The 17,363-nt window shown below is 36.5% G+C and overlaps 1 protein-coding gene across 1 annotated transcript; it reads right to left on the bottom strand.

Annotated features, from left to right (window-relative positions):
• Window positions 1–15,213: 15,213 nt before the first annotated feature.
• Window positions 15,214–16,377, bottom strand: LOC125350065 (syncytin-1-like; the record flags this gene model as incomplete). The annotated part of the gene is made up of 1 exon (XM_048344311.1): window positions 15,214–16,377. A coding segment is annotated over one exon (1,164 nt), but the record flags the coding sequence as incomplete, so codon positions are not given.
• Window positions 16,378–17,363: the final 986 nt, after the last annotated feature.

Raw genomic sequence — 17,363 nt, 5'->3', positions numbered from 1 at the left:
ATATGTACATATGTGTGTACTGACTTATATAACTGTAAACCCACTGTACATCACCTTCACAATAAAAATAAAATTATAAAAAAGAGATGGCATTGGTCAAGATATAAACTGACATGTTGAACTGAAACATTCTTTGTCCAGCTACTTAAAATAAATTTAAAATGTTTAAAAAGAATAATTGGAGATTGGGTGGGGGTTAAGGGGTTGTTAGTTACTCAATAAGAACTAAGGTCTCAGGAAGTTTACATTCCCACCAACAGTGTAGTAGTTTCCCTTTGTCCACATCCCCACCAGCATTTGCTACTATTGGTTTTCTTTCTTTTCTTTTTTTTTTTTTTTTGGCCAGTCCTGGGCCTTGGACTCAGGGCCTGAGCACTGTCCCTGGCTTCTTCCCGTTCAAGGCTAGCACTCTGCCACTTGAGCCACAGCGCCGCTTCTGGCCGTTTTCTGTATATGTGGTGCTGGGGAATGGAACCTAGGGCCTCGTGTATCCGAGGCAGGCACTCTTGCCACTAGGCTATATCCCCAGCCCACTATTAGTTTTCTTGATAATGGCTCAATGTTGATTTGCCTTTCTTTTATGACCAGAGATGGTGAACAACTTTTCATATATTCAACCATTCTGGAAAGCAGTATGGAGATTCTTTGAAACACTAAATAAACATAGAGCTTTTCTACAACCCAGCAACCCCACTCCTAGGCATTTATCCAATTGACCAAAAGCAGTACACACTAAAACTACCAGCACAACCATCTTCATTGCAACATTGTTTACCATAGCTAAGATATAGAATCAACACAGATGCCCCTCAGTAGATGAATGGATCAAGAAAATGCAGTATATATACATCATGGAATTCTATGCTTCCATCAGAAAGAATCACATTGCTCAGTTTGTAAGGAAATGGAAAAACTTGGAAAAAATATATTCAGTGTAGTAAGTCAGACTCAAAAAACAGACTGTGTGTATCCCTTCATCTTTAATACTTAAGATTTGCCTATGAACCTACAAGTAAATCTAATGGATAGTAAAAGACAAATAATTACACTTGGAAATGATTAATTAGACAGTCTTCTAACCATTTACACAGTCATAATTAATGAGGATATTCTTAAGAAAGAATCTCAAGGGCTCAATACCTATGTGCATATGACTATATAAAAATGATGCTTATTACAATATGAACTCCAAGAAATGGAAATACAGGGTTCTTTTATTTATTTATTTATTCTTTTTCTTTTGCTTATTCCCTTTTGTTGCTGTTTTTTCTGTACTTTTTGTCTCACTTTTAAGCTTATCTGTTTTGCGGAGGATAAGGGGGAACACAGAAATGGTAGGACAAAGGGTGAACTCAAAGGATGAACTAACTCAGCAGTGATACTCACTAGACACAATGTTTGAATGAACTATATAACTTGTGGGGGAGCGGGATGTTGAGGGAAAATTTGGGAGAAATGACAACAGGTGTGGCACTGGGAGGAGGTGGTAACAAGTTGGATTAGAAATGTACTCACTCCCTTACATATGAAACTGTAACCCCCTCTGTATTTTGCTTTGACAATAAGAAAAAATGTACTCATTACCTGACTTGTCTAACTGTAATTTCTCTGTTACAATAAAAAGAACTAAAGTGTAATTTATACCATAAATTGGTAGTTTAATGGATTTTACTATGTAGAATTTGTGATAAAAAGTAACATATTTATTGCACATTTAATGGGTGTTTATTATTCTATATATATATACAATGAGTGTCCCCATATATAACAATGTTTCCTGAAAGTCATCTTGAATATTAAATCTTTTTCTCTTCATAGATGTGGTAACTAAAACTTACAATAATTATCTGATTAACATGATAAAACTCTCAGGGTCAAAGCAAGCATTTGCAATCCATCTCCATCTTATACCTCATGTGTCATAAAGATTTACAATTCAAATGCAAATCAGAGCTAACAACAATGTGTGTTTAAGTGCTCCTATAATGTATTTCTCATAGACTACTTCATCTTCTGACTTCATAATGAGTTCATTATCATTAATATTTTAGACATTAGACTATAGCACCATAGATCTTATTTCAATTTCTTCTACTTTTTTCTTTTGACTTTTTTTTTTTTTGGCCAGTCCTGGGGCTTGGACTCAGGGCCTGAGCACTGTCCCTGGCTTCTTTTTTTTTGCTCAAGGCTAGCACTCTGCCACTTGAGCCACAGCGCCACTTATGGCCTTTTTCTGTATATGTGGTGCTGGAGAATTGATCCCAGGGCCTGATGTATACAAGGCAAGCACTCTTGCCATAGGCCATATCCCCAGCCCCTCTTCTACTTTTTTAATCTAGAGAAGATATACAGAAAATATTTCATGCTTAGTGTTAATCTATGAAGAGTCTGAAATGACTGGGCTTGCGGTTCTTGAATACAGTCATGCAAGTAGAACTGTCAGTCTTTGTCCTAAGTAGCCTTAGCGCCCTTTACAGTAGTTGTGGAGTTCTAAGACAAACCGGTAATAATAAGGACACTTTTTGAAAATGAAAACTATAATATAAATCACAGCAGTACTCAAAAAGAATTAAAGTGGTTACACATTAACAAGTGCTTATGTAGCCACTTTAATGTAGTGATAGTTGATGTGACTTGAAGGAATTTTCTATGAGAATGATTTGAGTATATTAGTCTGTAGAGTTTTCTTTAACATCAGAATTTTTTGTTCATTTTAGTTATGCTGGGACTGAATTTAGGGCTTTAATCTAATAAGTAAGTTTCTACTATTTGAACTAAACCCAGGTGTTTTTTTCCCCTCCTCCAATCCCATTTGGGCCAGTATTAGGCTGCAATTCTCTACCTAACTTCCCAACTCACCCTACCAGGTGGGTGTGGTACATACCTCCACACCCAGTTTGTTGATTAAAATGGACTCTACAAGATTTTCACTTGGGTATCCTTGAAACATAATTCTTCCAATCTTTACTTCCTGAGTAGTTCGGATTATGACCACTCCCAACCACTGATCTTTTTTTTTTTTTTAATGTACAACTTGATATCGGTATACAATTCTGTGAATTTAACAAGTGTCACAGTCACGGAGTTAAGTGACAGTCTCATTTACCTTCATTCTCAAGCTTCATAAATATCCTTTAGGAGTCCAATTCCCTCTCCTAACTTTAGCAACTGGCAAAAGTTAGGAGTGGGGATTTGATTCTATTTATGTAACTATTATAGAATGTCATGTAAATAGAATCATGTAGCAGTAATTTTTGTGTCAGCCTTCTTTAACTTAGTATACTGATTTTGGAATGTCCAATATTATTAATCAATATTATATAGATTAATAGCTGTTTTTATTGCTGTGTAGTACTTTATTTTATAGGTATATGAAAATTTTTTTCACTTCTCCATTTAAGTTACATAACCTGTTTCCAATTTTTCATGATTACAAGTAAGCTGTTATAAATACACAAATATGGTTGTGAACACTTACATTTGTGAAAATACATACCTAGCATGAGATTTCTGGTTCCTATACTGCAATGTGTAAATATTTGTTTCCCTGGGTGGGAGTCCTAAGTCTTACTATGAATTCTTAGCACAAAGGTTCTTTCAGGGGGAGTTGGACTTGTACGAAATAACATACAGAGTATGACAAGATTGACTGACATATTTATAAAAAGAAAGATATTAGAGATGTGTTTTTATTTCATATGATAATATAGAAATATGTGACCATTTGCAAATCAGGACAATAAATGCTTGGCAATCACCAAGTCCACTAGCACCTTGACCTTTAAGTTTTATGATTCCAGAACTCAGAGAAATTAATGTTTATTGCCTTAGCTATCTGTTTATGGTACAAAATTCTAAGCTGACTAAGACATTCAATTCTATATTTTAAATATTAGATTTCCACTACAGACTCATGTGTTTCTTGGACACTGCTATTGGAAATATTCAGTGATTAGATTGTCAGGTCATTAACCTTCACCACTCCATTCATGATTAAATATGGAATGGGTTACCAGGAGGAAAGGGACTTATTGGACGTGTGCTTTTCAAGGGTAAATCTCATACTCTGTACTTTCCCTCCTTGGCAACCCTGAGGGAAGCAATATTCCTTGCCCTACGTTCTTCCAACATGATGTTTCTGCCTTGATAAAGCCAGGTAGAAATATACCAAAATATTCATTGATCCTTCCAAAGATTTGAGCTAAAATAAGTGTTACAGCTTTTAACATATTTATCTGAACTATTTTGCCCCATCAGTAAAAGTCTGTCCAAAGTTTGTATTTATTTTACAGATGTTATTGATTTACTTTTCTTTCAGTGTTTCTATTGGACAATAATTAGTTTACTTTCAGCAATTGTATTTTATTCATACCTGTTGTACTTTCATTACTCAGATAAATTTTTTTAGGCACAGATATATGCTTTATCCTGGATATATCCAAATGCATATGACAAATTCCTATTTGCAAGAAACAATTATGAGTTATCAAATTTTCTCCAAAAATACTTAACTCACAAGTAGAAACACGATTTGTACAGTGAAACTTAAAGACAATGGGAATCAGGATTACTTGATAAGGGAACTTAAATGTTAAATTCATTCAGCTATTCTTTAAGAGGGCAAATTTAACCACACACCTGCAGTTGATTTCTACCTTTTAATAAGCATGTCATATGTATCATAAAGAGTGAAGGACATGCTACTACTGCAACTGAAACTATGAAGAAAGCAATAAAAGTAGGAAAGGCAAAAATCAAGGGATTAAAAGGATGATGACAACATTTTGTGGGAAGCTAGCCAGGAAGGCCTTAAATATACTTTATATATAATGAGTTGAACCATGAATGAATCATTGTCTGCAAAATAATTCATATTAAAGTATCAACATATGTCTTGTTGGCATAAGAATCAATCATATAATGGATCTTATAGCAATCAAAGAAGAAAGATTATTTGGAGCACAACTAAATGTTGTAAAAGAAGATATAAAGAAAAGCAAAGAAAAAGCAATGGATCACATTTGGATAAATTTCATAGGTCTGTATATGGTTTATCATTGTTGTTATTTTCAATGTACCATGTGAAATTATAATTTTTCTTTTGTCTTTCATTCACATGGTTTTACCCCTGATGTCATAGCAACTTATTTTGGTACCCTAGATATTGCACATAATTTTGTCAGCACTAGAGAAGGGAAGGGGAACATTAAAATGGAGAGACAAAGGGTAAAAAGCAAACCAAAGCAACAACTGTACTTAGAAAACAACATGTAGTAAACTGTTTTACAATTTGGCTGGGGGGCATAGGTGGGAGAGAATTGGGGAGGGAAGAAAGTGGGATAAAAATGAGGAAGGTGGTAACAAGTTGGATAAGAAATGTACTCACTGCCTTATGTATGAAACTGTAACCCCTCTGTATATCACTTTGACAGTGAATTAAATAATTAATAAAAATAAAAATGCATTAAGCAATATTAAGCAATGTAATAATTAAGGAAGATTCAAGACTCATTTTACCCTGAAATAGAAGGAATTTGAATAAATCAATTAGAATATATTTCCTTATTTTTAAATTCAGAAATAAAACCCCTTGATAATTGCTATAATATGCTATTCAGTTTTAAACCCAACTACAGATGTCAGAGACTGTTTCCTTCCCTTTTCAAGCCAAAGTGATGGCCTATGTTGTGATAGCCAGTACCTTGCAGTCTGATGACGTCTGCTGGGATTGAATTATTGTAGTTATTTTCTAAATTGTTAAGTCTCGGTAGATTCTGATGAACATCTTTGCAAGATAATTCGGCATATTTTAGAAATTGACATTCACTTTCTTTTGAAACAAATTTGAGCTCTTAGCTTCAGGCCTGCTATCAAGTCCTCCATCATATAGTGCATTATACTACTAACAAAACCCTAACTATATTTTCTCCATCTCTTTCTTATTACCCTTTAAGAGCAGTGTTATTGTACCTTCTTGCATGTCAGTCTTTGTGGAAATATTATGACTCGATTTTTTTCAAATCACTAGAAATAAGCTGGAAAAAGAATTGGAATCCTTATTTTATAGATGAGATAAAATAGACTGATAATTTGCCATATGAAAGTTAGGTTAATAGATTGTAGCTTGTTTAATTCAAGTAATCATATATGGCTTGCTATTATATTGGTGGACACTGTGGATTTTGCACAAAAATGATCATTCCTTCCTTCTTTCTCTGCAACAGGGACCCTAATATTCAAATCCTTATTCTACTGCAACTGAGAATTTCCAGTTGAGTTTCAGAAACAGGACCAAGTAACTTTATAAAATATAAAGACAAAATATTTCCCTAGCTATTTGTTTTAGATAAGAAATTAACCCGTGATTAATGTAAGCTGAATTACATAAAAGAAAAACCAGTATTCAATGCTGAACAACTGGGAGATTGTGTTACTATTGTTTCAGAGTGGGAATATTAATACATCAGAAAAATTACAAACAGTTTTTGACTTATAAGTGGCTTATCTTTGATGTCTGTTTACAATTGTGCAAAAACTACATGCATATAGGAGAAATACCATTTTTAGTTTTAAATTTAGATCTTTTCCCAGGCTTATGGAAGTGAGGCACCATGGTTTTCTGACAGCCACTCATTGCAAAGGTAAAAAGTTGGTAGTCTAATTGTGCTTTGCTGTCAATGTATGATGTCTGGTAAGTTAGGTACCTTTTTAACATGGAGTAGGTTTGTTGAAACATCATCCTATAATAAGGCCAGGAGAATCTGAAATCAGAAAATCATACTGAGATTAGAATGATAGGTAAGAAGAAGAGCTTAAAGAAGCATCAGATCAACTATTCCTAAGATAAAACATTACCCTGCACTTTTTGTTATGTGAAATAATATATATAGTAAATAAATTACCTAACATCTGAATTTCAAAGAATGCTAGTATGCATCTAGTCCAGCATCTTCCTTTTAATAAGCAAACTCCCATCTATGACCTGTCTCCAGGTAATATTACTCTCAGAAATGTTTCTGTGCCCTTCTGTGTAAAAAGGATAGAAAATGTAAGGATATGTTTCTACGGTAAAGTGTTTTAAATAATGATTACCTGAACAAGATTCTCACTTTATGACATGAGTAAGGAAGGATGTATGTATGTATGTATGTATGTATGTATGTATGTATGTATGTATGTTTAGGGCCATAGTCATACATTGCAGTTTATCCCTGTACTGTGTTCTCTGGAATTTGAAGCACAGACATGAGGAAGAGCACTCTCCTGGAACATAACTCCAGTGAAGGTGAGGAGAACTCAAACGTTCCTCACCAGTAGACCACCTAATGTGAAATCCTGATAAATTAATACAGCTCGTAGAAATAAGTATCATTCCATTGCTTGGCTTTAAACATATTCAGTTTATCTGTCTTCATTGGTGGGAATGGATCACTGGGCAACAAGCTATCCACAGAAACACGTTCAAAAACTATGATGATTTGTCTCTACAAAGTGTATTTTTAAGTAAACCAGAGCCCAAATATAGTTGACTTGCAGTCAGAGAACACATTTATCTACAAATTATTCCTGGAGATGCATCTGAAGACCTTGAAAGTAAATTTATTTGGAAGGGTTTAGTGCTCCTCTTAAATAGGTCTGTATTTTTAAACATATTATGCTTCTGAATAAAATATAACAAAATACATATGGCTATTAAAAGCAATATCAATGCTTCCAGATTTATGTTATAAAATGAATTTCCATAAAATATGCATAAAAGAGCATTGAATGCCAAAGAAAGAAAAACAGATCATTTTCTGAAAAACTATAAAATATTCCTATTATTTTGCTTTCTTAGTACAAATTTTCCCCGTTAGCTATTATTACCATTTCTCTAAGTTTGAAAAGGTTGAAAACATTGTAGACAGGTGTCACAGGTGAACTGAGCTCATCTTTTATTCATCCTAAGTAAGCAAATTAATTAAATCTAATTCTTCTCCATAACAAGAAAGCCATAGGACCTGCCTCTTTTATGTGGACACATGCACACACACACACACACACACAAACAAATACATGTTCACAGCTTATTAAATTCACAGAAGTAATGGTCAGTCTTTAAAAGTTTGTTAATTAGTACATGGATTTCTGCCATTTTTCAAACAAAAGCACATTTTCAATGAACCCAATTCAGTTTTCTTCTCTTAAAAATAGCTAGAAAGGCTGGGGATATGACCTAGTTGTAGAGTGCTTCCTTGCATACATGAAGTCCTGGGTTCGATTCCTCAGCACCACATATATAGGAAAAGCCAGAAGTGGTGCTGTGGCTTAAGAGGTAGAGTGCTAGCCTCGAGCAAAAAGAAGCCAGGGACAGTGCTCAGGCCCTGAGTCTAAGCCCCAGGACTGGCAAAAAATAAAAATAAAATAAGCTGGAAAAAATTTATTCTTTCTCTGCTTTATTTATAAATACATGTTGCAAGCACTAGAAAAATATACCTTATATGTACTATGTCATTTTATTATATAAGACAAGAAAAGTAGCTGGGTCATATGCTCTAACATCCTTGAATAATGAAGATGTCTATAAATCCTAAGTGAATATGCTGAGTTCGGTTCTTTAAGTACTTTTAAGGACCCTTCAGAAAATCTTTCTTAAAACAGAATAGAAAGCAACATTACTTACAATTACTTTCACAAATGCAAACATGAAATGTTTGGAAGTATCTCAGAATGGACCTACCCCATTTATTGCCATTAAATGTCAACTTCTTGTTAAAGCTTTTATTCTCTGGTTAGAAAATGCATTTTTGTATATAACTGACATAAAAATACTCTGTGAGCATATGTGTTAGTAAGAATTTTTTAGAAAGTTTTGCTTTACGCTTTAAACCTAAAGATTAAATATGTCCTGGCTAAGGTAAATCAATAGTTGGTAGTTCTGAATAAAAAGAAATATCAAGCTATGTACAGCAAAACTCCACTCAGGCTAGCTCTGTTTAATTTTGAGTTAATTATTTTTCTTATTAAATCTCCTACACGTTTTAGTAGATCTTTCTATTTTTGAAAATTTGTGCACTTTTGTGATCTTCACCTGAACTCTATCAATCATATATTAACTAAGAACTACAGACTCATGAAAATATTGCCATAGTTCATCTACTATGAATAGGGAACTTATGTTTCAGTAAGTTGAACACAGTCCATGAATAGATTCTGCAGTCCTATAGACCCTTTCTTGCCTCAAAAGGGTTTTCTTGGTGCTGTCTTGAATATGTTGAGTCTCTTCATAGCTCTATTAACTACTTTATCAGAATATCTCCAGCATACTGTACAACTTACCTTTCCAGTGAGAAAAGTGAAACAAAACCAAAATTTGTTTCCAATGTCTAAAAATTTACATATTGTTTAATTTCCCTCCCAAATCCTTTTCCACAATAAAACCTGGTCCATTTTGTGAACAGAATAAGGAAAATTGCATTTGTCTTTAATTCCTTTTAGCCTCACATTTACATTTTAAACACTTTTCTTGATTGCCATATTTCCATTTTAGACTCATCCTTTGAATTAAAGTTGGGATGAGTTTTCTTCAGTGAGATGATACAGAAGTATCACTGGATGAATATCTCCTTGGTAGCACCAGAAAATACAGGAGAAATTCTTCTACTTTGTCAACACAAGATCCACAACATACATTTTAGGATTCAGTGGTTTTAACAATACAGAATGCTAAATGAGTGGATTCTTGGCAAAAGTTTTGGATTATCTTTTGTTATCATTTTTTTATTCTGAAGTTGTAATTAAATGCCCAAACTGATTATATTATGTCCTCAAGAGTTCAACTCATCTAATAAAAAGTTTTTCTTTTAAAGAAATTATAGGGCAAAAGTATATCTAACTCTGAATCAACTGTCACTAGATATAAATTGTAGTTCTTGTCCATGAAATCTTATAAAGCAGTTAATGAGTGAAGGAAGCTACACTTGAAGAAATGAGAGTGCATATTACATGGACATGATTGCCTGTGTGTATGTAAAAGAAGTGTAGGAAGAAAGGGTGGGTTTTTTTTGAATCTAGATTAGGGTAATTGATAAGATAAATGAAGTTAGGGAAGAAATCTTACAGGCAAAGCAATGGTAGATTAAGTTAAAGAAATACAGCTTTAGGAGATAACTTGTTGGAGTGAAACTCCAGTAAGATTGCCTTCAAAATTGCTTGTAGCCTCAAAATTAAGTTTTCCACTACTGTAATTCAGCATTGTAAGAAAGGCAGTAGAGCTAGGTTGTTCTGTCACACAGAATGTGGGTAGTTATTCATAGAACTCAGATAACAGAGTGGGGGGGTTCTATAACTTTTTTTAAAAAAGGACTGATTCCTTGCTTATACCCATAAATTAACTAGAAGCCAGAGAAAAGCTTGGCATCATGTCTCCATTTTGTACCAGTTTGGGATTTAGGGAGGACAGGACTTATAGATGCATCTTAAAATAAGGGGTAGGTGAATACTACCTCAAAGGAAAGAAACAGCAGAGCTTTCACAGGCCAGTCCACAGGACAGCCCTATCAGGCAGCAGTCACCTGTCCATTTTGACCAGATCCTCCTTGAAATGAAAATAGCAATCACAACATCTTCAGAATCTCTCATAATAACTAAGCAGACTATATTTTGAACAGGACTGTTAGTAATTATGCATACATTTATGCACAGATTGATACTACACGTAACCCTAGAGGCTCATGCCTGGACCATAAAGATGGGCTGAAGTACTCACTGTACCTATTCTCACAGCATGTCTATTCTATGTAATGAACTTCCTTTTTTTGTCTTTTGTCATTATGCATCTCTAGCACTTTGTGGTAAGTGGTTGAACCTGGCTGTGGAACCACTAGAGTTGGGCCTTGAAATCTGAAACTCAAATTTTATAATCCCATGACAAATGTATACATTTTAGTAGAATTTTCTTCTTATTTGTTGGGTTTAGAAGAAACCGTTTTGAAAAAAGAAAAAAAATAATTAAGGCTATGGGTTAGAATATAAAGATACAAAGGATAAATTAAGGTCATAAAATGATGTGGAAGAAAGTTATTTCTTGTGAGGCCTGTAGGAAACACATGGTTCTGAGATCAGAAAATTGGTCCTTGTGTGATCTGTTAGACATACTTTACCACAAACTTGAAAACAGGATTCTTTCTTTTACACTCAACTCTTTTTTTTTCTTTTCTTTTTTGCCAGTCCGGGGACTTGGAATGAGGGCCTGAGCACGGTCCCTGGCTATTTTTTGCTCAAGGATGGCACTCTATGTCTTGAGTCACCATGCCATTTCCAGCTTTTTCTGTGTATGTGGTGCTGAGGAATAGAACCGAGGGCTTTGTGCATGGGAGGCAAGCACTCTACCACTAAGGCACATTCCCAGCCCACTACTCAATTCTTTACTGAAGGATTTGTGCCAAGTGAAAAAGTAAAAACACATTTCCCCCTAATGCAAACCAAAACTGAAACAAAAAGAGACTTAACATCTGTTCTTTTCAGAATATGAATGTCCCTGTACATAATGACTATTTATTATTAGAATACATATTTTGGTGTTTCTTTTTTTTAATACATATATTTATTATCAAACTGAATTACAGAGAGGTTAAAGTTTCATACATTAGGCATTGGATACATTTCTTATACTGTTGTTACCTCATCCCTCATTCCCCCTCCCCTTCCCCTTTCCCTTCCCCCCCCCCCCCATGAGTTGTTCAGTTCATTTACACCAAACAGTTTTGCAAGTATTGCTTTTGTAGTTGTTTGTCTTTTTTTTACCCTGTGTCTCTCGATTTTGGTATTCCCTTTCAATTTTCTAGTTCTAATACCAGTATACCCAGTTTCCAATATACACAGATAAGATACAGAGATAGTGTAGGTACAACCACAGGAAGGTGATACAAGAAGATCATTAATAATAGAGGCTACAGTTACATATCGCACGTGGAAAGTAGTTACAACTGTGACATAACAGTCATTTCCATAACATGGAGTTCATTTCACATAGCATTATCCTATGTGTTCATAAGGGCATAGCTATTGGGCTCCTGTGATCCACTGCTGTGACTTGCCTAAACCTGTGCTAATTATTCCCTATTAGGGAGACCATAGAATCCATGCAAGTTCTTCCATTTCCTTACAAATGGGGCAATGTCATTCTTTCTGATAGAGGCATAAAATTCCATTGTGTATATTTACCACATTTTACTGAGAGGCATCTGGGTTGGTTCCAGATTCTAGCTATGACAAATTCTGCTGCAATGAACATTGTTGTGCTGGGGGCTTTAGTGTGATTATGTTTGTGGTCTTTTGGATAGATACCCAAAAGTGGGGCTGCTGAGTCAAAGGGAAGTTCTATGTTTAGCCTTCTGAGGAATCTCCATACCGCTTGCCAGAGTGGCTGAACGAGTTTACATTCCCATCAACAACGAAGTAGGGTTCCCTTTTGGCCACATCCCTTCCAACAGTTGTTATTGTTAGTTTTCTTGATATAGGACATTCTTACTGGGGTGAGATGGAATCTCAATGTTGTTTTGATTTGCATTTCTTTGATGGCCAGTGATGTAGAGCACTTTTTCATATGTCTCTTGGCCATTCTCATTTCCTCATCAGAGAAATCTCTTTTTAAGTCTCTAGCCCACTTGATGAGGGGGCTAGTAGTTCTTTGTGGTTTTGTTTTGGAAGAATGTAATTTTTTAGTTCTGCATATATTTTAGATATGAGGCCTTTGTCTGTTGTATGGCCGGTAAAGATCTTCTCCCAATCTGTGGGCTTTCTGTTTATCTTGCAAGCTATGTCCGTTGCCCTGCAGAAGCTCTGCAGTTTGATGCAGTCCCATTTGTCCATCCTTTCTTTGATTTGTAGCCTTTCTGGGTCTTTGTTAAGGAAGTTCCATCCTGCACCAAGGAGCCCAAATGTTTCTCCTACTTCTTCCTTTAGTGTTTTCAGAGTGTCTCTTTTGATTTCGAGGTCTTTGATCCATTTGGAATTGATTTTGGTGCAGGGTGATATATAAGGATCTAGTTTAAGTTTGTTGCATGTGTTGAACCAGTTTTACCAGCACCATTTGTTAAAGAGGCTATCTTTCGTCCAGACTACTGTTTTAGCTCCTTTATCAAAGATTAAGTAGGCATAGTTCTGTGGGTCCATTTCTGGGTCTTCAATTCTTTTCCATTGGTCTTCAGGCCTGTTCGGTGACAATACCAAGCTGTTTTTATTTTTATAACACAGCCTGAAGTTGGGTATTGTAATTCCTCTAGCACTGTTCTTTCTGCTTAGGATTGTTTTCGCTATTTTAGGTCCTCTACTGTTCCATATGAATTTCAGGATTGCTTCCTCTATTTAATTAAAAATGGTGTTGGGATATTAATGGGTATTGCATTGAATTTGTAGATAGCCTTTGGTAATATTGCCATTTTGATTATATTAATCCTCCCAATCCAGGAGCATGGGAGATTTTTCCATTTCCTTAGTTCTGCCTTAATTTTATTTTTCATGATATTAAAATTCTCATCTTAGAAGACTTTCACTTCTTTGGTTAAGGTTATTTCTAGGTATTTTATTTTTTTGAGGTTATTGCAAAAGGAATTGCTTTCCTGATTTCAGCCTCCGTCTTCGGGTCTTTAGCATAGAGAAAGACCATTGATTTTTGAGGGTTTATTTTATATCCTGAAACTTTGCTAAAGTTTTGGATCAGCTCTAGTGTCTTGTGGGTAGAGTCTATGGGGTTCTTTGGGTATAGGATGATGTCATCTGCAAAGAGAGAAAGTTTAACTTCATCTTTTTCTATTTGCATCCCCTTTATATTTTCTTCTTGCCTAATTGTTCTGGCTAGGAATTCTAGTACTATGTTGAAGAGAAGAGGAGAGAGTGGACATCTCTGTCTTGTTCCTGATTTTAAAGGGAATGGCTTTAGTTTTTCCCCATTTAGAGTTATGCTTGCTGTTGGTTTGTTATAAACTGTCTTGATTATATTCAGGAATGTTCCCTGGGATCCCAGTTTTTCCAGGGCTTTTAGCATAAATGGGTCCTAGATTTTATCAAATGCTTTCTACACATCAAGTGATACAACCATGTGCTTCTTTCCCTTGCTCCGGTTGATGTGGTGGATTACATTAATTGACTTGCATATATTGAACCAACTTTTCATCCCTGGGATGAATCCACTTTGAATGTGATGTATGATTTTTTTGATTACCTGTTGAAGTTGATTGGCCAGAATTTTGTTGAGAATTTTTGAGTCTATGTTCATCAGGGAAATCGGTCTATAGTCCTCTTTCCGTGATGAGTCCCTGCCTGGTTTTGGGATGAGGGTTATACTGGCTTCATTGCCCCGGCCCACGGGGTTTCATCAACAGGAGCCCGAGGGGGAATTGACCTGAATGAGAGACAAACCAGACACAAGGAGGGAGACCAAGACAGGATTCTGATCAAGGTCTCAAACTTTATTTTTGCACGGCAGCTTATATAGTAATCAGCAAAGGGTAACTCACGTAGACAGGGTCATTAGGTTGCTAAGTTACAGAACAATGGGATGGTCTTTCTCAGGACAGGGACTGAGTAAAGTTTACAAGGTTGTTAATTAAAACTAGACAAGATGTTAGGCTTAACAGGCAAGGTTGTAAAAGCATCAAACATTCTTATCAGCTAAGACTTATAGTGTCTTCTTGTTAGAGCATGACAAACAGTGCCAGATTTTCTTATCAGTTAAGTTTTATAGTTTCTTTATGTTACATCCTGACAGCCATTTTGGCTCCCGGCATCTCCTCCCTTTTTATTATAATTAAAAGGCCAATTATTGCTTAGGTGGGGGTGGAAGGCCCAAAACATAGCCAGCGCTTTAGAAGACAGTTTTTGTACAGTTATGTCAGGAATGGGGGCATTAACCCATGGAAGGAAGTAGGGACCCATCCCCCTAAAGTGTTTTAATGATCCTTTTTGAGGGGAGAGGATTTTAAACGGATTCAACCTCTATGCAGATGGGTATGCTTCCACGAGCCCGAACGGCAATTGTTTATAGCCCTCGCCGGCAGATACCGCTAGGTTCTACCCTCCCATAGGTGCCCATGGCATATGTGTCTAGCCGGTCCAGGTTCCGGCTGCCTTGGAGGCGCAAGGCTCTCTGTCCTGGCCACACAGGTAGCAGGACACAGTGACCACACTGCTGTTGTCCTGCCTTTGGCTGGCCAAATCCAGCCTATGATAGTGAATTTGAAGGGGTTTAGATGCAAGGGAGTCAATTTGCTGTTTTACAAAGCTCATAATTCTATTAAAAATACAGGGGCCGACAGCCACAAAAATTAACATTCCAAGCAGAGGGCCTAGTAAAGGGAGAAGATAGGGAAGGAGTCCGTTCAGTCCGGTCCACAATGGGCTGTCAAACAGTTCTCGCCTCCGTTTGATCAGGTCCTCCTGGAGCCTTTTGACCTTGTCTCTGACGATCCCAGATTTGTTGGCATAGAAGCAGCAACGTTCCTGTAAAGCTAAGCAAATCCCTCCCTGTTCTGCAGTAAGTAAATCCAGTCCCCTCCTGTTTTGTAGGACTACTTCAGCCAGGGAGTCAATTTGATTTTGAAGATCGTTTATGGTGCTGGATAGTGCCTGAACATCCTCTATTAGTTGATTAGACAGTTTCGCATAAGAATGTACAGCTACTCCCAGGCCTGCAGTTCCCGAGCCCAGGGCAGCAGTTACACCTAGTCCTGCCAAAAGGGGTATAAGTTGAACTGCTCTTTTCTTTCTTCCTCCTATCATATCAAAACTAGGAATGGGTAACGGTTCACTACCTGGAACAATGTCTATGTCTGGAAGTAACAAAGCAACCACACACAATCCGGTCCAGTTAGCAGGAAGCATGGAGAAAGCCAAGTTTCCTCCACATACAAATATCCTTCCTTTTGGGGGGCAAAGGGGGCTTGTGGGAGAAGAATAATTAGTTACTTGTAAGCATTTGCCAAATGAGATCAAGCCCACATCTATATCTAGGCTATTATTTTGGAAATCACCATATATGCAAATAGAAAAATTACCAACAGGTTGTATTTTAAAAGGCAGACTCAGACTGCAAGTAAGATTGTTATCTGTAAAATTAATTAAGTTATCAGAGGGAATAGCAAGGGGCATGGGCATTCCTAAAGATATGCATAACCAGCAATCATTAGCCAATTCGGGGTTGGAAGTATTTAGGATGTTAAGTGTGGCCTTTAGGATATCCGAGGTATGGACATCTAGATCTGTTTCCTTGGGCCTTGGGAGGGCCAAGGGGTGGTAATCAATTTTGGGGTAAATTTGTCTTTCTAGTTCCTCAAGCCTTTTTTGTACTTCAGCTTCTCTAATTATATCTGTAGGTCCTCCTCCATCAGAGATATGAATAGGGGCTTTAGTGGGCCAACAGGCATCAGCGCCTGGGGTGCCCATGCAGGAGGCTTGAGTGTATTTATTGTTGCCCACTACTTGAGGAAAATTGGACCAATCGCCTCCCTGAACTGCCAGTTTATTTTTTTGTAATATGGCAGTAAAATATCTTTTGCCATCCGTGTCAGTGCATTCCTGTACAGTGGAATAACAAGAGGAGTGCATTTGGGTAACATAGCTACAACTCTGGGGACATTTTCCAGGAATACCATTATTGGATGGTATAATTTTTGGTTTATCAATGCATATCCATTCTTGTTTTCTAAAACCTCCTGCATTACTAGGCTCCATCTGAAGGTATGCAGTACTAGTGCCACAGTCAACAACATTAGTATATCGTTTGGGAATAATGGTCTTAAATTGTCCTCCCCAACACTCGCATGGGGGACCAGAAAGGGCTTTAAGCAATTCTTGTTTGTCTATCGAGGCCCCCAATCCAGCATGAGTTGTGAAGGGCAGGGCCAACAGGATTGTTGTTATAAAAGTCCACGTTGTCATTGTTATTCCTGAAAAAGAAAAAGGTGTTCTCAGGGGGTCATGTTTCCCTGGAAGATAGGTTATGATCAACAGTTTTAATCAAGCGTTCAGGAAGCCAGCATGCTGCACCTTCTTTGTTGTCAAATATACAAGCAGACCGTCGACCCCAGATTAATACAGGGTCTGGGCTTTTCCATTGAAAGGTCAGTGGATCTTTCCACATAACAGTAGCATAATTATGAATTGTTTGTGGATGCCAGAGATGATCGGCTGCAGATTTTCCGTTAGCATCCAAAGTTAAAAAATTAATGACAAACAAGGCATGATGAAGAATATTTTGGGGAATCCTTTTGTGGGGTAAAATTCCCCCGTTTTTAATTTCTGAAGGGTATTTTTAAGAGTTTGGTGAGCTCGTTCAACAATTCCTTGGCCTTGAGGGTTGTAGGGAATGCCAGTAATATGTTTTA

Source organism: Perognathus longimembris, chromosome 4 (genome assembly GCF_023159225.1).
Source record: "Perognathus longimembris pacificus isolate PPM17 chromosome 4, ASM2315922v1, whole genome shotgun sequence".
Lineage (NCBI taxonomy): Eukaryota > Metazoa > Chordata > Mammalia > Rodentia > Heteromyidae > Perognathus > Perognathus longimembris.
This window is presented reverse-complemented; position numbering and strand designations above follow the sequence as displayed.